The following is a 20998-nucleotide window of genomic DNA, read 5'->3' as shown; positions in this document are numbered from 1 at the left end:
ACCCATCCACCCATCTATCCATCATCCATCCATCCATCCACCCATCCATCCATCCATCCCTCCATCCATCTAGCCACCCACCCACCCATCCATCCAGCCAGCCAGCCAGCCACCCATCCACCCATCTATCCATCATCCATTCATCCACCCACCCATCCATCCATGCATGCCTCCACCCACCCACCCACCCATCCATCCATCCAGCCAGCCAGCCAGCACAGCACAAACCACAGCTCCTTCCTAATGATGCACAAGCACAAGCACTCACTCGTGTGTACTCCTGGTCACTGCCCCCGTGTCCATCTGCCATAGGACGGGACAGAGGTTTTCCCTTTATCCTTCTGTTTTGCAGGGAAGTGGCTCTGTTCCTGCTGAGCTTTATTCTGCTGCACATAGCTCAAACCAAGCTCCAGCTTTTCCCCTCTCTCCCAGGACGTGGAACAGGATTCCAGGGCTCCAGGACTCCAGGATGGAAGCACCCTGCTTCCCATTGGTAAGACTCAACTCTCAGCAGCATTCCTTGCCCATCAGCAGGATCAGAACAATGCTGTGCTGTGCTGCTCCGCAGGGAGCTCTGCATCCTTACCATGATCCAACTTTAATATCCCAGAGCCAACCGTGCAATCCAAGCATCCCTCCCTGGGAATGGCAGCCTTGCTGCTCCTCTGCTGGCCAAGTGCCCTCTTTGTTATTCCTGCATGGACAAACCACAAACCCCATGTGGGATGCACAAAGCAACCTCTGTGCTCCCTTTGGCTCTGGAGCTCCATTAGGATTCACTGCACCGTGCTGGTGTCTTTGGAACTGCCATCAAAGGCAGGGGGCTGCCTAAGGGGCTGGCGGCACAGAGACAAAGAGGTGGGAAAGACCAGCAAAGGGTAAGGAGATGTGATCAGAGGCAGGAACAGGGACAGGAACGGGACCTGAGGCTGGCACTGGGATGCTGAGATTATCTTGGAAGTAAAGACCAGAATAAATGGCCAGAAACAGATCCTTTGGGAAGGTGAATGGTTTATAGGGCAAGAAGAGGAGAGATTCCCAAAAGCTGGAGACATCAGCAGGCACGAAGAACTCCCCATTGACTCCTGAAAGCTCTTCTCAGAGGCTTTGTGGTTCCTGTTGCTTCACAGAGGGGGCTGGCGGTTGGGTTCTGAGTTACTGCTGCTGCTCTCCCAAGCTCCTCATGAGGCTCAACCCAGCCTTGGCAAAGGAGGGAGCTGCTGCTTCAGGTCTTTCCAGATGAGCTTGGTGCAGGAAACGCGGGATCTGCCCAGCCTGGGTTCATCTCATGGATGGGGAGCAGAGCCCTTCCATAGCAAAAGAGTCTGTGGAGTGATGCAGTCCATCGGCAGGGAAAAGGCCTGGGAGCATCACTCGGTTCCAGTTATGCAGCAACCAGGAAGAAAAGCTTCTTGTTTTGTTGGGTTTTCATCATTTTCCTACGATTTAGGAAGTTCTTTTCATCACAGCCTTAAAATCAATCAAAGCAAAGAGCAGACTGAGCCGTGGCCCGGGGTCTGTCCATAGGGAATGTTTCACTTACAGGAAGATCAGTGCAGATAGTTTTACCCAAAGGAACAATCCATTCCATTCCATTCCACCCCCCCCCCTCCCAATCCCCCTTTCTTAAGAAGAGGAAAAGAGAACCTGGAGTACAGGTCAAAAAGGAAAAGGATTGGAATTGAGTGCCAAGAACTTGTATCGTGGTTGTAAATCTCACCTGGAGCACAGAAATAGCACCTTCAAAGAGCTGAAATGGGCTCGAGCCGTGCCGTGATGCTTTACTTATGGACAGGAACTACTGCTGGCTCCTTCCCAGGGCCTTCTGTTCACTGCAGGCTCTTGCAGCTCAGATACAAACAGTTCCCTTCATCCAGAACCCATTCCTGATTTATCCTGAGGGAAGGACATGGCCTGGGAAGAGCTCAGCTCAGTCTCCCCTCGGGCAGGTTCAAGCCATTCCCCTTGCCCTGTCCCTGCATCCCCTGTCCCAAGCCCCTCTCCAGCGTTCCTGGAGCCCCTTTAGGCACTGGAGCTTCTCTAAGGTCTCCCCTTCAGGAGCCTTCTCTTCTCCTCTTCCATGACCCCAGCCATGGGTGCTCCCTGTCGCAGATGCTCGTGGGTGCTGCAGTGCTGGGGCCATGCTGAGCCTTGGAAAACAGGCTTGGAGCTTCCCTGCGTGGTGTGCGGAGCACAAAGGGCTCCTGCTCTGAGTTCTGGAGATGCTCCCATACAAGTGACCTGGCGCTGCTTGCTCCCCTGGCACATTTGGCCTTGCTGGGCTGGGAAGCATCCCAGGCATGTGCAGCAGGAGGGAAGGGGATGGGAGTGAAAGGTTTAAGCACCAAGGAGACAGGAAAGCAAATTCCAAACGCTCTCAGCTTCCAAGTGGGCTCAGCCCTTCATCCTGGTGTGGGGAGACCCGGGATTGGGATAACTCTTCATGCTGGTTTATTCACTTCCTGGTAAACCCTGCCTGGTGCTGAGAGCAATTCCCACTGGAAGAAGCCTTTGCAAAGGATCCCGCTTTTCCAGGAGTGTTTGAGGCTTTGAAACCTTGGAACCTTTGGAAAGGATTCCAAGGATTTCGATGACGTGGGGGTGTTCCGGGGAAAGCACAAAGCCGTTCCCAAGCTGCTCCCAGCACCACCAATTCCTCCCCATTCCCTGGGGCAGTCGCGCACTGGGATGCAGGCGGTTCCCATGCAGCCGCCCTCCCCGCTAAGAGACTCCAGAGAATCAGTGCAAGTGTGGCTGAATCCATTTATTATTGCAGTTTGTAGGGATTTTAGGGGGGGAAAGGCAAAAAAGAGCAAAGTTTCTACCCAGTCCTTTCCAATGTGGCTCAGTTGAGAAAAGAAGGGTGGGAATGAAGTTCAGTGCCTCCTCCCCTGCTTGTATGGCTAAACAGTGTCTCTAAGTGGGATCTGTCAAGGAAACAGGCTCAACCCACCTCTCCCTCCCTCTGGAATAGTCCCCTCCATCATTCCCAGCCATTCCCATGCTCAAGGAGGGAAGAAGCAGCAGCACGATGTGACTGGCATGTTTGCATCCACATGCCACTCTGGCTCGTTGCTGGCTTTTTGTCTCTAATCCCAACCGTGGGATTGACAGAGGGGAAAACTATGGTGAACAGCAAATAAAACAGAATCCAAAGAGGGCAGAATTCCAGGTGGGAGAAGAGGGGAGAGGTTCCCATCCTTTCCATCTGTGCAGCATCTCAGGTCAGAGGCTCCTAATGTAGGAATGATGGGAGCATCGCATCGTGTGCAGAAGCCTCTAGGCTGGCTCTGGTGCATCCCTGGGGCTCCCGGATTGAAGTGTTCCCAGTTTGCTCCTCAGACCCAGCTGGATCCGGGCATCTGCCTGGGGAAGAATTCCACCATTCCAGGTGAATTTGGGATGGAATGAGAACAGTGTAAAAATCGCCTGTGGGGAAAAACCAGCATCAGGCTTCTGGAAGGGGGCAGTTGGGAAGAGGAAATGTTTTCTCAGGAGAGTTTTAGGGAAAAATGCACATTTTATAGAATACAAAAATATTCCCAAGTGAAAAATAGACGTTTTCTACTCTGAGAACTCCTGGTTTTTCCTTCCTAAACGATTCCTTTGCCCTGGGCTCTGTCATAGATGATGCTTTCCAAGAGGGAACGTTTCCAATCGATTTGGGAAATGGGAAGCCCTCACAAGATCCTACTCAGCTGAGATGGGGAGCAGGGAGGGAGATGGATCAGATCTGGGATCTTGTTTGGAAACCAGTCCTAAATCCCCTCTTGTGCTTGCCTGATGGGGTTGGAACTGGAGGAGCTCTAAGGTGCCTTCACCCCAACCCATCGCATGGTTCTGATTCCATTGTTATCACCGTGCTGCTTAAGACAGGCTTAAGGTTATTTCGGATGAGGAGCAGGGGGATTTCCATGCTTCCTGCTGACCCAGTCCATGGAGCAGTCACAACCCACAGCCCTCCCAGCCCAGCGCTCTCCAAGCCTCCAGGCTTGGATGTGCCACATCTGGAAAACATCTGCATGTTTCTCTTGCTCTCCCCATCAGAGCTGAAGGGCTTTATCAGAGAGGCTCTTTTTCACTCTCTTTTAAGGATTATGGGCTTTCCTCTGATGCATCCAAATGGATCCTTCAAGTAAGGAAAACAATTGGGAAGGAAGCAAACTGCTGGCTAAGGGGCAGGTCCAACCTGCAACACGCAGTGCTGTGACAAGGGTGAGCAGGCATCAAGTGATGGATTGTGGCAAGGACCAGATCTGAGCTTTGTCACTTGTGAGGCCTTCAGGAAGCACCAGCAGTGATTCCGGAAGTGATCCCAACAGGAAGGAGGGAGGAGCAGCAGGAACAGACCCCCTCAGCAATGCTTTCACACCAGCACCGTGAGCCTGAGGAGTGAAGACCAGCCCCAAGTGAGCAACCGAGGTCCTTCCCGAGGGAGGTCAACCAGGAGCAGCATCACCAGCACTGACCAGGGGGGTCAATGTTGTCCTGGGTTGTTTGCAGGGCAGGGAAGGGGATTGGGATCCTTTCGTTAGAAAACGAGGAGCAAAGGTTGGGCTTTGAGACCTGGGGGAGGCTTCACCTCCTCCTTTCCTCGTCTTTCTGCTTCCAGGCCTGAAAACTGAGCCGCCAAGTGCTTGGCATGGCCAGAGGAGGTACCTGAGCTCTCTGACGGGCTCAGCTTTCACCTCCCTGGGCCTGATTCTGCTCTTAGGGGCTATCTGTTGCAGAAACCAAGCCTGTGCATGCGTGAGGACAGAACCCAAGCTACAGAATACTCTGGGCTCCAGTGCACAACCCCGATGTTTCCAGTTCCCCTCAAAGCAAAGGCAAAAGAAGAAATGAGCATGGAAAAGCCAGAAAACACCCCCTAAAGAACCCGGATGGGCCAGCTCATAGATTCCAGGCTTTCATCCTCGGTTTGCATGGAAAGGAAGACATCGAGCTGCTAACTCCCATTGCAGGGGGGTCTGGGAAGCATCAAGGGAGAGGCAGGCTTGGGCTGAACGCAGGTTGGATGCACAAGAGCAAGAGCTGCCGAGCCCAGGAGGTTACAGAAGGGACCTGAGCTTCCAGGCATCTTCAAGACAGTTCCTGGCTGATGGGGGTTTCCTGGGATGGGCACCTTTGGTTTGGTCCCTTCCTTCCAGGAGCACAGGGAGGGAGCAAGGAGCTGCAATGCTCAGGAGTCAGAGGAGCAAAGCCAAGGCTCAACCAGCGCAAGAGCATCTCCGTGCCCCTGTGCTCCCAGCGCTGCTCCGGGCATGCGGGGCCATTCCCTAGGGACTCGCTTCTGCCCTCCAGGCACGGCAGGAGCCGGGGGCTTGCAGTGCAAAGGGGGCTCTTTGAGAAAGGAGGTATGAAACTGGCAGTGAATTTATTGGAACACGGGGCGGTTGCAACCAGGGGATGCGGCGGAGGGGAGGAAGGGGTCAAGCTTTGAGAAGCGGGTTTGAGGGGGGAACAGGCACCTTTTCACTCTTGGAACACTGTCAATAATAATAATTATAATAATAATAATAATTAAAAACCCAAAGGACCAAAGGGCCTCCCCTGCCCCTCCCTCCCCCCGGCGCTTGCCTTCACATCATGCTCTTCCTGTACTGTGAGCTCTGTCTGCCCCGCGAGTCCGAGTGCTGCAGCTCCAGCTCTTTGTACAGGTCCCTCAGCTCCCTGATCTCCTGCAGCACCCTCTTGGCCTGGCTCCACGTGGAGGAAGCCTCCCCCAGCAACCTCTCCGATTCCTGCAGGATCCTGTCCGAGTCCGACTTGGAGGAGGAGGAGGAGGAAGAGGAGGAGGTGGTGGTGGTGGTGCTGGTGCCGGAATCCTTGGGCTTTCTCTTGCCTTCCCCGTAGCCCTTCACCTCCGTCAGCAGTTCCTGAGTTTTTTCCAGTTTCAGTGCAACCAATTCCTGCAGCCGGGACAACTGCTCGGGTTCCGCGGAGCCAAAGGGAGCCTCCAGCCCCTTCCTCGGCGCCCGCTGGGAGGCAGAGTCCCTCCGGGACAGGATTTCTTCCATGGAGGCACATTTGTTCTTCTCGGAATGCGACAGCTTTTTGGGGACCTGCGGGGTGTACACGGGGCCCTTGTCCACGGCCTCGCTGCGCGGCCCCGCTCGCTCCCACGCGCTCCCATCCCGCCGCGGCAGGCTCCCTGTCCGGCCCTTCTCCAACGCCGCCGTGTCCTGGGAGCCGGAGCGGCGCCGGCCGGCACTGAGATGCGCCATGGACTTGTCCAGGTCCACGCGGAAGCTCCCTTCGCAGGAGCTGTGGTCCTCGGGAGAGGCGTCCTCCTCCTGGATCAGGTCGAGGGTCAGCATCCCATCGGAGGTTGAGGTAGATGCCTGCAGGAGCAAGGAAGAGCTGGTTTGGAGCAGGGATACGCACGGGTTGGGTCTGTTACACAGAGGATGCGCATCGCCTGCACCGGGATGCAAAGTGGGATTGGGAATACTGGGGTGAGCTAGTACAGAGCCCCATGTGTGTTCTAGCTGAATGGCCTTGGATGAGCCATCTCTATACCTGAGCGGGATGGCTCCTGAAGGAGCATCTCATTGGAAACCAGGAAAAGGTGCCAGTGGTGCGCACAGTGCACTGGTCCACAGGAGGACCCTTAGCACAACGCTGGGCTCAGGACAGAGCTCACACCCCAGCTCTTGTCGAGCTTCCCTACAACCACAATGGGAATTCCACCCAAGGAGGTGCCGGGGATAGGGGGTACCTACCACAGCCATGAGGTGTCCCCGGGTCGGAGGGCGTCGGGAATGCTGGATCTTGGCTCTGTCCCGCGTTGGGTGGGCGAGGAAACTGTCCTCTTCCACAGTGACCTGCGGGGGACAAGGATGGGAGCATCCAGGGCTGCTCCTGGTGCCTGTTCCATCGTGTTGTGCGCTGGCTTGAAGGGACCCGAGAGCCCACCCAGCTCCAATCCCTGTGTCCAAAGCCCCTCTCCAGGCTTCCTGTAGCCCCTTAAGGCACTGGAGCTGCTCTGAGGTCTCCGCTAGGCCTCGAGTTCACCTCTCAGAGGATGAAGGGTTTTGTGGAGCCAAATCCCATCCCTTATTTCATTTATTCCTGCAGGATTCCCTTTCCCTGCGACCAGGCCGTGTGCTGGGGCTGAACCTCTCCCACATCCCTCTGGGCCAGCATCCTCCACACTGCTCCCAGGGGCCACCGCTGGCCCTGGCCTCACTGGTCCATGCTCTTACAAGGATGCCCATGCAGCAATTTGCAGGGAATGGGGTGTGGGAAGCTCAGAAGAGCCTCAGGAATGTTTCCCTATTGCCTCCCTGCTGTGCTTTGATGGGATCAGACCTCCTGAAGCCGTTCCTGATCATTACCTGCTGGATGTGTAAGGACTGGGGTGCAGTCTCTCCTGGGAGCACATTACACCCTGTTCCTGAGCTGCCTCCTGCTCTAGACCCTTTCCTCTGCTCAGACCTGACTTTTCCTTCACTACAGGCCTTTCTGTTGGCATCCCGGAGGACAAACAGCATCCGGGAGGACAAACAGCATCCGGGAGGACAAACAGCATCCGGGAGGACAAACAGCATCCGGGAGGACAAACAGCATCCCAGAGGACAAACAGCATCCGGGAGGACAAACAGCATTCGGGAGGACAAACAGCATCCCGGAGGACAAACAGCATCCGGGAGGACAAACAGCATCCGGGAGGACAAACAGCATCCGGGAGGACAAACAGCATCCGGGAGGACAAACAGCATCCCGGAGGACAAACACGGGAGGACAAACAGCATCCGGGAGGACAAACAGCATCCCAGAGGACAAACAGCATCCGGGAGGACAAACAGCATCCGGGAGGACAAACAGCATCCGGGAGGACAAACAGCATCCCAGAGGACAAACAGCATCCCGGAGGACAAACAGCATCCGGGAGGACAAACAGCATCCGGGAGGACAAACAGCATCCCAGAGGACAAACAGCATCCGGGAGGACAAACAGCATCCCGGGAGGACAAACAGCATCCCGGAGGAGAAACAGCATCCAGGAGGACAAACAGCATCCCGGAGGACAAACAGCATTCGGGAGGACAAACAGCATCCCGGGAGGACAAACAGCATCCCGGAGGAGAAACAGCATCCAGGAGGACAAACAGCATCCCGGAGGACAAACAGCATCCCGGAGGACAAACAGCATCCCGAAGGACAAACAGCATCCCGGAGGACAAACAGCATCCGGGAGGACAAACAGCATCCCAGAGGACAAACAGCATCCCAGAGGACAAACAGCATTCGGGAGGACAAACAGCATCCCGGGAGGACAAACAGCATCCAGGAGGACAAACAGCATCCCGGAGGACAAACAGCATCCCGGAGGACAAACAGCATCCCGAAGGACAAACAGCATCCCGGAGGACAAACAGCATCCGGGAGGACAAACAGCATCCGGGAGGACAAACAGCATCCGGGAGGACAAACAGCATCCCGGAGGACAAACAGCATCCCGGAGGACAAACAGCATCCCGAAGGACAAACAGCATCCCGGAGGACAAACAGCATCCCGGAGGACAAACAGCATCCCGAAGGACAAACAGCATCCCGGAGGACAAACAGCATCCCGGAGGACAAACAGCATCCCGGAGGACAAACAGCATCCCAGGAGGACAAACAGCATCCGGGAGGACAAACAGCATCCTGGCTGTGGCCTCCTGGACCACAGGGAGCAACACAGACCTGAGGCAAACCTCAGGCTCCTCCTGGTGCGGTCCCACAGGGCCATGATGCTCATCCCTTCCTTTGGAGCACCAGCCTTGTCCTGACGGCAATGCATGTGCCACACAGGGATGGGGAAGTGGGATTCAGCATTCCTGGCTTGATCCTTGACCAGTAGGGAAGGATCTGCATGCACATGGTCCTGTTCTTCACCCCAGCCTGTGCCTTGGGTAGGTGGGATGCCCACACGGTGCCATGAGGGTGCTCTAGGGGATATGTTGGGTTTCCCTCAATTCCCTCATTCAGTGCCACTGCTTAAAGCTTCTGGGCAAACATGAGCAGGGGATGGGAGGGAAAAAAGACTCTCCAAAGCCTTGGGAATCCATTCCAGGCACATTCCCACCATCCAAAGTGAAGGCATCGCAGTGGGGCCGGGGGAGCCTGGGCAGCTGCAGTCAGTGCAGGGAGGATCCAGCTACCCCTGCACCCATCCCATCGGTGCTGCGTCAGAGGGCATAAACCCCAATGGCTCTGCACCCGTTCCCAAGAGGAGCTGGGGAGGGGAGGAGCTGCTCCAGCAGCCCCAGGTCCTGAGCCCAGGTCAGAGCTGAGGCAAGCCCAGGGTGCAGGACCCCAGCGCCCTGCTCACCTCGTCCAGGATGCGGTTCTTCGCCCGGGTGATGGCAGAGTTGAGGGCGTTGATCCAGGATTCCTTCTCCTCGGGACTCACAGCCAGGAAGATCAGATTTGGGGCCTGCAAAAGAGGGAGCCGAGCTCAGCGCTGGCGCCTCAGGCTGCAGGGATGCTTCCACACTGTCCCTGCCCACAGGGAAGCTGCACTGGGAGGTGCAGAGCAGAGCTGAGCCCTGCATGCGGGCTCTGGGGCAGAGCATGGCACGGCTCCTGCCAGCACCACAATCCACTTCCCCATGGCTGCAGTTCCTCCTTCCCCTCCTTCCTGCCCACACAGAGCCTGGAATTGGCCCCATCAGATGCCCCATCAGACGATGAAGCAGCATCCCATGAGCCTGAGCTGGTGGCACCCCTGGCTTGGATGGAGGCTGCACGCTTGGGTTCCCATCCTCTGATGCACCCAGAGCTAAGGTCACCCAATGACAGAACAGGGTGGAAGGGGCCTTAAAGCCCCTCCAGCTCCAGCCCCTGCGATGAGCAGGGACAGCTTCCACGGGGGCAGCTTGCTCAGAGCCACATCCTTAGGGCTGGACCAGGGTAAAGGCTGGCTCCAGAGAGCCTGCAGTCAGCTCTGGCTGCAGCCCATGGGAAGCCCTGTTCCAGGGTAGCAGTGTCCCGGAGCTTTCCCCTGGGAAAAGCATACTCCTGGGATCAATTCCCATGCCAAATCCAGGCAGCAAAGCCCGGGCCCATCAGCATCCCTGATGGAAGAACAGAGGAGCACACTCAGCTAAACCACAGCTGCCTGCTTCAACAGGGAAATGGCTTTGCCCTTGCTCCTGGCACATGCTCCAGCACCTTTCCTTTCCCAATGCTGGAATGCTCCCAGGGAAGGGGCTCCAGTGCTAAATACTCAGGACCCCAGAGGCTGCCCCAGCACAAACCCTGGTGCTGGGAGCCCTGCTGTGGGCAGGTAGCCTGGACACAGCTTGTCCTGCACCAAGAGCATCCTGCACCAAGAGCATCCTGGTGGGGCTGGGAGCAGCACGCACCGTGTTGCCGGGCTGCCTGCAGTGGGCCAGGGTGAACTTGCTGTGGTTCTTCTTGCTTCTGCTTTTGGACTTCCGGAGCTCTTCACACTTCTCATAATCGCTCAGGTCGAACACCTCCTGCATGGTCTTCTCATCCTTCACCTGCAGAACAGCAGAGCCACCGTGAGAGCCCTGCAGCTAGCAGGGGGAGCTGCTGGGAACGGGGCAGGATGGGTGCCGGTGCCTCCCCTGAACCCGGTGCTGAGGACACCGATGCAGCAATGGCACCGTTACTGGGGAGTGCCACTCGTGGCTTTAGGGAGGAGCAGAGGAGATTGGCACCGTGGCAGCTCTGAACCTGATGGAACCAGGGGGTATAATGCGGGTAACTGGGAAATCCCAGTCTCCCATGCTTGCTGCAGGTTCCTTTGGGATTTCACTGCCTTTCCCACCCGCAAAGTTACCAGGGCAAGGAGGAGGGATCAAACACAGCACTGATGCTGGTGGACCCTCAGAACGAGCAAGCTGGGTACCAGGATGCTGGGAGGAGCAGGGCTTGGACCACACCAGTGCTCGCAGCTCCTCTGGAGCCAGCCCAATGGGAGCCTTGAGGACGAAGCTCTGCATTGCTCTGCTTCACGCGGTCCATCCCTGCAGCCTGTGCTCAGGGCTGGGGCAGGGGGTGAAGCGCAGCCAGCACATCCCTGCCCTGTGCTGCGCTCCCCTCGCCAAGGGGCTCCGGGCAGAATTCCCACATCCCGGCGGTGCTTTGGTCCCATCCAGACCTGCTTTCATGGAAGGTTTCAAGGGCTGGGCCTTCCCTCATGGAAGCTCTTCTTGGTTGTCCTTCAGAGGGACATTGAGGGGCTGTTTGCAGCTCCCCATTCCCAGACACATTCCGTATGAGCCATGGTGTGACGGGAACACTGCAGGGATGGATACCGCAGGGATGGATACCGCAGGGATGGATACCGCAGGGATGGATACCACAAGGATGGGTACCACAGGGATGGATACCGCAGGGATGGATACCGCAGGGATGGATACCGCAGGGATGGATACCACAAGGATGGGTACCGCAGGGATGGATACCACAGGGATGGATACCGCAGGGATGGATACCGCAGGGCCACAGAGCCCGCCTGTAGGAGTTCCCCAGGGGTTTTCCAATAGGATTTAAGCACAGATGCTGGCTAAGGCGCTGTAACCAGCTTCTGAGGCACAGGGAAACTGAGCAGCAGGACTCGCACAGACACTGCCGGTCCCGCTCCATCCTTTTGCCTTCTATCCCCCTCTCTGCCTCCAAGAATCGGGAAGCAGCCACCACACACAGATATCCCTGAAGGCCCAGGAGCCGCTTTCTGTTCAGGTATGGAAGTGGCCCTCGCCGCTGATGTCCATCCCCATGGAAGGGAAACTGAGGCACGGGGATGGACCCCAAAGTGTCCCCATCACCTAAACCTGAGCCCGGGGCTCTCACTGCTCTGCTGGGCTGTGCCACAGCGCAGGGCCAGGAGAGGAGCTGGGTTCCTCACATCCCAGCAGGACCCAGGCACGGCAGCGCTCCCTGTGCCGTGGGATGCGGTGATGCTCTCCCATCGGATCACAAACATGGCCCTCGGGTACCTCCCCTCCCTGGGTTGTCACGTTTCTGTCCAGCCTTGCGCCTCCTTGTGCTGCCCAAGCTCTGTTTCCTCCATCCCAAACCCCTCTGTGATGCCAGGACATTAAACTGGGCTCTGCCCCATCCCCTTCTGCTTCCTGCCCCTCCGGAGCCGGTGCCGCACACACACATGCACGGATCCCTGCCTTATTCCAGTGGGATTTCAGCAGAGCCCTGCCGGAGCCTCTGTCCCTCGCTATGGTGGAAGTGCTCAGCTTGAGGAAGCGGAACTCCCTCCGCACTGCAGGGACCACGCTGCAGATGCCATCCCCACGTTCACTTTATGGAGTCTGCAGGTTCCTGCTTCCCCCCCGAGCCACGCTGTGAGCTCCGGGACATCCCAGGGATGCGTCACGCTCGGTGTCGTGTGATCCCTGCCCCTTCCCCATCCGCTTCCAGCGTTTCCCACTGCAGCAGGAGCTGCCTGGGCCAAACAGCTCCAAGGAAAGCGCAGAGCTCAGGCTGAGGAACAGAGCCCTGGCCTGGATCACTGCACAGGGAGAGCTGCCCCAGAGCTCAGCTCAGTCTCCCCTCGGGCAGGTTCAAGCCATTCCCCTTGCCCTGTCCCTGCATCCCTTGTCCCAAGCCCCTCTCCAGGTTCCCTGCAGCCCCTTTAGGCACTGGAGCTGCTCTGAGCTCTCCCCTTCAGGAGCCTTCTCTTCTCCAGGCTGCCCCAGCCCAGCTCTCTCAGCCTGGCTCCTATGGGAGCTGCCCCATCCCTCACAGCATCCCCGTGCCTGGGGCTGCACCCAGAGGGGCATCACCTCAGTACCACATCCACACACACAGAGCAGCGCAGCGCACGCAGGGTCCATGGGTGCGGGCTCCAGACACACACGGAGCCCCTCATGCAGAGCACAGCAGCGGCTGCCGGCGCTGCACACACGAGGAGTGGGAGCCCTTCAGTGCTCTTGTGCCAACTGAGCCCTGCTGCTGGCAGCGAACAAGAAGAGGCTTCAGGGAGCGTTTCCTCCTTCCCAGCTCCCCATCCCGGGGCCCGATCCTGCTGCTGCCCAGCCCTGGGCTTCCTAAGGGGAAGTGAGGACCCGGCCGTGTCCGTGCCTGCGGTCCCCAAGTGCAAAGCAGGAACAAAGGGGAACAATGACCAGAAGCTTGCAGGAGGGAGGGAGCGGGCCTGGAGGAGACCGGGAATGCAACAGGAGCCTGAGGAGGTTTCCCCGTGCTCCAGCACAGCTTGGCTGGGCCTTCCTGCCCTGGGTGCTTTGCTTGGCTGATAACCAGCAGGAATCAGTGTGGATATTGATGGGATATTGGCACTCTGGGAGCTGCCTTTTGGGATCCCATCCCCATTCCCGACTGGAGCTCAGCTCCGAGCACTTCTGCAGCACCACTGCCTGCCCCATTCCCAGGGGATTCCAAGGGTCTGACAGGCAATTCCCTTCCTCGGCGCCTGGTTCCGCAGGCAGGGGAGCACTCTGCGCCATCCATGGGTGCTGAAGCCCCGTCTGCCCCGGAGCAGGCACCCACACGCGTGCTCCCAGCCACGGGTGCCCAGCACCGGAGCCCCTCGCAGAGGTCCCCTCTGCCACCACGGCGCTGCCAGAGCAGGGCAGGAGCGGGCTCATGGTGCTCGCACACGTCCGGCCCTCGGCTGCTGCAGAGGAACTTGGGGGGGGTCCCCCCATAAACAGCTCCAGGCCCCATGGGGAGAATCCGAGCAGCGCAGCTGCGAGAGAGGCAGGGATGGACACAGAGACCTCCCTTGAGGAACCTGGGGTCCAGCGTGGGAGGGGATGAGGGGAGCTTAAAGCTCATCTGCAGCCATGGCAGGGACCCCTTCCACTGGAGCAGGATGCTCCAAGCCCCTGTGTCCAACCTGGCCTTGAGCACTGCCAGGGATGGGGCAGCCACAGCTTCTCTGGGCACCCTGTGCCAGCGCCTCAGCACCCTCACAGGGAAGAGCTTCTGCCTCAGAGCTCAGCTCAGTCTCCCCTCGGGCAGGTTCAAGCCATTCCCCTTGCCCTGTCCCTGCATCCCTTGTCCCAAGCCCCTCTCCAGGTTTCCTGCAGCCCCTTCAGGGCCTGCGCATCCTCCCTGGTGCTGGTTCCTGTGGGAACTCCCTCCCTTCCACAGCCTCTCCTGCTCCTTAGCCAAGCTCTTGCTCTCAGTTGGTTCTCCAGGGTTCAGACACTCGGGGAACCAGAGGGAGCCATCAGCGCCCACCCATCAGCACCGGCACATCCCGATGGAACCGGCGCCCTTCCAGCTGCTGACTGCGGGTGGGCAGGAGCTTGGGAAAGGCTCTTGTTTTCCCAGGCAAGACCCAGGGTACTTCCCATCAAAGGGAGGCTGCCGGGGGTGGCTTTGTGCCGCACGGCACAAGTCTGGGATGCAGATGGAGGGTCCCGGAGGATCCTCCGGTGCTGAGAGCCCCAGTGCCTTGCTCTGCCCTCGCTTCTCCCTCCATCCACCCACATGGATCCTGGCCCTGCCCAGTGGTGCCGGGGGACACCCATGGGACACACACCCCTGAGGGGTTCCTGTGTGTGGGGCTGAGTCCTCCCCACCCAACCTCCTGCCAGCCCAGGGGTGGATCTCAGCTCCGTTCAGCACCATCCAGCCCCATCCCAACGCTGCACCTTCCTGAAGCATCCCTAAAGCATCCTGCTGAGGTCTGCCCAGCCTGCACTGACTTCACCATTACCTGCTCCAGCTGATTCCCAGTCCCTTCCCAGCACTTCCACACAGGCTGCTCTGAGCAGGCGGTCCCTTATCACAGCATCATGGAATGATTTGGGTTGGAAGGGACCTTCAGATCATCTCATTCCACCTCCATCACCTGGACTTGGTCATGGGTGCTTCTTTTCCAGCTCCTGGCTCCACCAGCACCAGCTCCAAACCAGTTTCTGCCCCTAAGCCTCCACAGCCTCCAAGAGCATTCCCAGCCTGCAGACAACGGTTATTCCCTACACCTGTGTGTGCCTCCGGTTCTGGAGCACGCCAGAGGGGAACGGGAATGAGCTGTGGAATGCCAGCCCCCAGCTGAGCACAGGGGCTCTCCCATCCCCTGCCCCAGCTGCGCTTTGCCACGTCCCGGCATTCACTCACGCTCTGGATCCTGTTATCCCTCCCCATCCCAAACTGGGGCCGGCAGCCGCGCATCCGGACAACCGGGAATCACCCCCGCTTCCAGGGGGAACCCCCCCCCGCCTGCTCCTTTTCCCTGTCCTGACTCCCGGCTGCCCCTGTGCCTCTCCTGGCGCTAGCGATGAGCTCCACAGGGAGATGGATGGGAGGGAGGGACGCGGGGATTCCTTCCCGATGGATTCCTGCAGGCAGGGCCAGCCGGACGGATCCCAGCCGGCAGCTCAGCCCGGCGCTCACATCCAATTAGGGCTAATGGGAACACCGCGTTAAATCCCAGTCCTGGCCGGAGCGCGGCGGGGGAGGAGAAGGGGGAATGTTCTTCAACAAGGGGTTGAATCCATCGTTAAGAGTCCCCCCAAAGGCCTCGGGGAGGGGGAAACACGAGAGAAGGGACCCGTGAATGCCTCGATCCCAGCCGGGAGGCGACGGCTCCTTCCTAACGGAGCAGAGCAGCGGCTGGGAACTTAATGCCTGCGGACAGGCACAGACGGGAGCTGCCGCTTCCACGGAGGCTTGAACCCTTCCTACGGGAATCCTCCCATGCGGGAGCGCGTCCCCAGGGCAACCCGGGCACCTCCCGCATCCCGCTCGGCGCTGGGGCCGCTTTGCACCCGCAGAAGGCCGGGGGGAAGCGCGGGGCCGAGCCTACCTCCTTGTCCGCGATGTGGAGCTGGTCCCCCTTCAGCACCGCGTACCGGGGCTTCCACAGCTCCCGGAAGATCCCTTTCCCGCAGTATTTCCGCACCCACCCGACCTTCTCCGGCGGCGCGGGCGGCTGGGTCCCATCCTGCTGCCCCTGCCACGGACACACACGGGGGGGAGAGCGGTCACATCCCTGCCTTCATACCCTGACACCCCCCCTCCCAACCCAACTTCGGCCTCGGCTCCCTCCGGCCCCTTCTCTGCACCCAAAGTGGGAGCCGGGGCCTCGGCTGCATCCTCTCGCCCTGGGCTTTTCCTGCCGCGGACATGGAGCGACAACAGGGATACGGGGAGGACAAGACAGGGTTTCCCTCCGTGCCTTATATAAGGCCGTTGTGCTGGATCCAGCTCATCCACGGTGCGTTTGCCCGTGGAAAGAGGAAGAGGAGGAGAATTCCAACGGGCTCTTTTGGGGGTTACTGCAGGGAAAAATGCAGCTTTGAGCCTTTTATAGGCACGATCCATCCTGGAGGTGGGATCTGGGGGGCTTGTGCCTGAGGGCTCTCCATGAGCGGGGCCGAGGTCTGTGGGCACAGCGCACACGGACCCACGGTGCGGAGCAGGCAACGCGGAGATGCGATCCCAAAGGGAAACTGCTCCGCACCCCCAGCAAACAGCATCCCCCGCTGGATCCAAGAGGAAGGAGAGGCCCTGGAGACCGGGGGCTGCCTTTGGGTTTGTTTCCATCTGGTTGGGGTTTGGGGGGGGGGGGGGTCGCAAGGCAAAGGGAGCGGAGGTAAAGGGAACCACAGCCCTCCCCCCCCCCCGCCGAGCCTCCCCCATCGCATCCCCATGGACTCACCCTCTTGGCAGGGTTGGTTTTCTTCATCATTCCTCGGTGCTCCGCGCTGGAGGGCGATGGAGCGGGGCGGGGGGGGGGGGATGCGGACAGGGGCCTCCCCTTGGCTGGGCAGCGCAGAGGGCAAGGCCTCGGTGGGCGCAGCGGTTACAGCAGCTCCGCGGGCACAGGCAGGGGGGCTCGGGTCCCCAGCGCGTCCTCAGCCATGGAGCCCGAGCGGCCCCCCCCCGGCCCCCCCAGCGCCACCATCGCGCAGCTCCGCCGGGCTCGCACTGCGCGGCCCGGGGCTCCCGAGCTCCATCTATAGCCCTGCGCGGGTGACGTCTGGGCTGCACCGCGCGGGGCCAGCGCAGAGCCCCGGCCTCGATGCTCTTTGTCTGCGCCCAGCGCACGCGAGGGGTCAGCGGGGCAGCGCCGGGCGCGACTGCACGGGGGGGGGCCAGAGCTGTGACCCATGGGTGCCCTGAGCTGTGATCCGTGGGTGTCCATGGGAGCCCTGAGCTGTGATCCATGGGTGTCCATGGGTGCCCTGAACTGTGATCCATGGGTGTCCTATTAGCTGTGATCCATGGGTGCCCTGCGCTGTGATCCATGGGTGTCCATGGGTGCCCTCACTGTGATCCATGGGTGTCCATGGGTGCCCTGCAGCATGATCCATGGGTGCCCTCAGCTGCGATCCATGGGTGTCCATGGGTGCCCTGCAGCGTGATCCATGGGTACCCATGGGTGCCCTGAGCTGTGACCCATAGGTGTCCATGGGTGCCCTGCACCGTAATCCATGGGTGTCCTAAGCTGTGACCCACGGGTACCCTGCACCATGATCCATGGGTGTCCATGGGTGCCCTGCACCAAAATCCATGGGTATCCATGGGTGCCCTGAGTTGTGATCCATGGGTGTCCCTGGGTGCCCTGAGCTGTGATCCATGGGTGCCCTGTGTTGTGTGCCCAGAGCATGTCCCGGCTCCATGACCCATGTGTGCCCTGCTCCATGACCCATGTGTGCCCTGCTCCATGACCCACGTGTGCCCTGCTCCATGTCCCGTGTGTGCCCTGCTCCATGTCCCACGTGTGCCCTGCTCCATGTCCCACGTGTGCCCTGCTCCATGTCCCACGTGTGCCCTGCTCCATGTCCCGTGTGTGCCCTGCTCCATGTCCCGTGTGTGCCCTGCTCCATGTCCCATGTGTGCCCTGCTCCATGTCCCACGTGTGCCCTGCTCCATGTCCCACGTGTGCCCTGCTCCATGTCCCACGTGTGCCCTGCTCCATGTCCCACGTGTGCCCTGCTCCATGTCCCATGTGTGCCCTGCTCCATGACCCATGTGTGCCCTGCTCCATGTCCCATGTGTGCCCTGCTCCATGTCCCACGTGTGCCCTGCTCCATGACCCACGTGTGCCCTGCTCCATGTCCCACGTGTGCCCTGCTCCATGACCCACGTGTGCCCTGCTCCATGTCCCGTGTGTGCCCTGCTCCATGACCCATGTGTGCCCTGCTCCATGTCCCATGTGTGCCCTGCTCCATGTCCCGTGTGTGCCCTGCTCCATGTCCCATGTGTGCCCTGCTCCATGTCCCATGTGTGCCCTGCTCCATGACCCACGTGTGCCCTGCTCCATGACCCACGTGTGCCCTGCTCCATGTCCCACGTGTGCCCTGCTCCATGTCCCATGTGTGCCCTGCTCCATGTCCCACGTGTGCCCTGCTCCATGTCCCACGTGTGCCCTGCTCCATGTCCAATGTGTGTCCTGCTCCATGTCCCATGTGTGCCCTGCTCCATGTCCAATGTGTGTCCTGCTCCATGTCCCATGTGTGTCCTGCTCCATGTCCCATGTGTGTCCTGCTCCATGACCCATGTGTGCCCTGCTCCATGTCCCGTGTGTGCCCTGCTCCATGTCCCATGTGTGCCCTGCTCCATGTCCCGTGTGTGCCCTGCTCCATGACCCATGTGTGCCCTGCTCCATGACCCACGTGTGCCCTGCTCCATGTCCCGTGTGTGCCCTGCTCCGTGTCCCATGTGTGCCCTGCTCCGTGTCCCGGGTGTGCCCTGCTCCTCCGTGTGCCCTGCTCCATGTCCCATGTGTGCCCTGCTCCATGTCCCATGTGTGCCCTGCTCCGTGTCCCGTGTGTGCCCTGCTCCATGTCCCGTGTGTGTCCTGCTCCATGTCCCGTGTGTGCCCTGCTCCATGACCCACGTGTGCCCTACTCCATGACCCACGTGTGCCCTGCTCCATGTCCCGTGTGTGCCCTGCTCCATGTCCCGTGTGTGCCCTGCTCCATGTCCCACGTGTGCCCTGCTCCATGTCCCACGTGTGCCCTGCTCCATGTCCCGTGTGTGCCCTGCTCCATGTCCCGTGTGCCCTGCTCCATGTGCCCTGCTCCATGTCCCATGTGTGCCCTGCTCCATGTCCCATGTGTGCCCTGCTCCATGTCCCACGTGTGCCCTGCTCCATGTCCCAGTGTGCCCTGCTCCATGCCCATGTGTGCCCTGCTCCATGTCCCATGTGTGCCCTGCTCCATGTCCCATGTGTGCCCTGCTCCATGTCCCATGTGTGCCCTGCTCCATGACCCATGTGTGCCCTGCTCCATGACCCGTGTGTGCCCTGCTCCATGTCCCGTGTGTGCCCTGCTCCATGTCCCGTGTGTGCCCTGCTCCATGTCCCGTGTGTGCCCTGCTCCATGTCCCACGTGTGCCCTGCTCCATGTCCCACGTGTGCCCTGCTCCATGTCCCACGTGTGCCCTGCTCCACCCAGTGCCCTGCTCCATGTCCCATGTGTGCCCTGCTCCATGTCCCGTGTGTGCCCTGCTCCATGTCCCGTGTGTGCCCTGCTCCATGACCCATGTGTGCCCTGCTCCATGTCCCATGTGTGCCCTGCTCCATGTCCCATGTGTGCCCTGCTCCATGTCCCACGTGTGCCCTGCTCTATGACCCATGTGTGCCCTGCTCCATGTCCCGTGTGTGCCCTGCTCCATGTCCCATGTGTGCCCTGCTCCATGTCCCACGTGTGCCCTGCTCTATGACCCGTGTGTGCCCTGCTCCATGTCCCGTGTGTGCCCTGCTCCATGTCCCGTGTGTGCCCTGCTCCATGTCCCATGTGTGCCCTGCTCCATGTCCGTTCCCATGTGCCAGGTCACACCAAGCTTCCCAGCAGTGGGAATCTCATCTGGGAGGGTTTTATGCTCAGGGGGACAAACAAAAGCACTGTGCACAGGGGGGGATTCCCTGTGGGAAGAGAGGGAGGAGGAAGCAGCTCTGTGCCTCGGTTCCCCTTTTCCACCCTGGTGGTGGGATCACTGGGATCACTGGGATCACTGGGATCATTCACAATCCCAATGGGAGGTCAGCAGTGTCCGGATGCTCCCGTGCTGCCTCCATGCCGGTGTCCCCGGTGCCCTTCGCAGGCTCTCGCTGCACAATGGACTGCGCTGGTTTATGGAATAGCATTGGAACAGCAGCCCTGTGCTTCCCAGGTGAACCCCGAGCGCGGGGTTGTGCTGGGGGCTTCATGCAGGGGTTTAGGGGCTGAGAGATGGACCCTGAGGATCCTGCCCAGCCACTGGGATTGCAGAGTCTCCATCGAGCCTCAGCTCTGCGCTTCCCACCCCGTTCCTCGCACCAGAGCTGCCAACCCAGGGCTCAGCATCCCGGTGCCTTCGCCATGGGGAGGCCTCCCCTTGCCCTGGGTGCTGCTCTGTGCTCCTGGCCCTTTCCCATTCCCTGGCCGGGGAAGCTGCCGCATCCACAGCAGCACCTGCAGCCCCGTTCCAAGGGGGAGGAACTGAGCCCCAGTGGGAATCCTGGCGCGGTGGTGGAGCCTCAGGCAGTAGCACAGCAGTGAGTCAGTTCAGGGATGTGGCAGTGATTCAGCTCTGGAAACACCAACAGTTTACATGGAAGGAAGGGAGATAGGAGGGAGCCCAGCTCCGGTTTCCATACTGGGAGCAGGCAGAGACATTCCCAGCACTGGGACTGCCCCTGGACATTGCTCACCCTGGACTGACGGGGCTGCGAGGGATGGAGGGGCTGTGGCCCCCTTTAGACATGTTTGCACCAGTGGAGTTTCCTGTACAGATCTGCTTCACATCCCCATCCCCATCCCCGTCCCCATCCCCATCCCCATCCCCATCCCTATCTCCATCCCTATCCCCATCCCCATCCCCATCCCCATCTCCATCCCTATCCCCATCCCTATCCCCATCCCTATCCCCATCCCTATCCCCATCCCCATCCCCATCCCTATCCCCATCCCCATCCCCATCCCCATCCCTATCCCCATCCCTATCCCTATCTCCATCCCTATCCCATCCCCATCCCCATCTCTATCCCTATCTCCATCCCTATCCCCATCTCCATCCCTATCCCCATCCCCATCCCTATCCCATCCCCATCCCTATC

The 20998-nt window shown here is 59.7% G+C and overlaps 1 protein-coding gene across 2 annotated transcripts; it reads right to left on the bottom strand.

Moving 5' to 3' along the window:
- Positions 1–4233: 4233 nt before the first annotated feature.
- On the bottom strand, positions 4234–16711 carry PLEKHO1 (pleckstrin homology domain containing O1). Of its 2 annotated transcripts, XM_061364392.1 has the most exons (7): positions 16613–16711; positions 15758–15904; positions 10359–10499; positions 9323–9427; positions 6726–6827; positions 5581–6344; positions 4234–4385 (listed from the first exon to the last, which is right to left on the bottom strand). In XM_061364392.1, exons 1-6 carry the CDS (start codon positions 16640–16642, stop codon positions 5583–5585), a joined length of 1287 nt encoding a protein of 428 aa, XP_061220376.1. In that variant the 5' UTR covers positions 16643–16711; the 3' UTR covers positions 4234–4385; positions 5581–5582. The 2 variants fall into 2 exon arrangements, with proteins under 2 accessions (XP_061220376.1, XP_061220375.1); XM_061364391.1 differs by lacking the exon at positions 4234–4385 and having other exon boundaries at positions 5361–6344.
- Between the last annotated feature and the right edge of the window lie 4287 nt (positions 16712–20998).

This window comes from Neopsephotus bourkii, unplaced genomic scaffold (assembly GCF_033783945.1).
Source record: "Neopsephotus bourkii isolate Nb327-2 ecotype Australia unplaced genomic scaffold, CSIRO-AGI_Nbou_v1 NB_1233, whole genome shotgun sequence".
Taxonomy (NCBI): domain Eukaryota; kingdom Metazoa; phylum Chordata; class Aves; order Psittaciformes; family Psittacidae; genus Neopsephotus; species Neopsephotus bourkii.
This window is presented reverse-complemented; position numbering and strand designations above follow the sequence as displayed.

Excerpts from the sequence above, each read along its gene's own strand:
- PLEKHO1 (XM_061364392.1), bottom strand. The coding sequence starts at position 16,642 with ATGATGAAGAAAACCAACCCTGCCAAGAGG. Across the intron at positions 15,905-16,612 it reads AAACCAACCCTGCCAAGAGG|GGGCAGCAGGATGGGACCCA; the intron begins GTGAGTCCATGG and ends TGTCCGTGGCAG. Across the intron at positions 10,500-15,757 it reads TCCACATCGCGGACAAGGAG|GTGAAGGATGAGAAGACCAT; the intron begins GTAGGCTCGGCC and ends GCTGTTCTGCAG.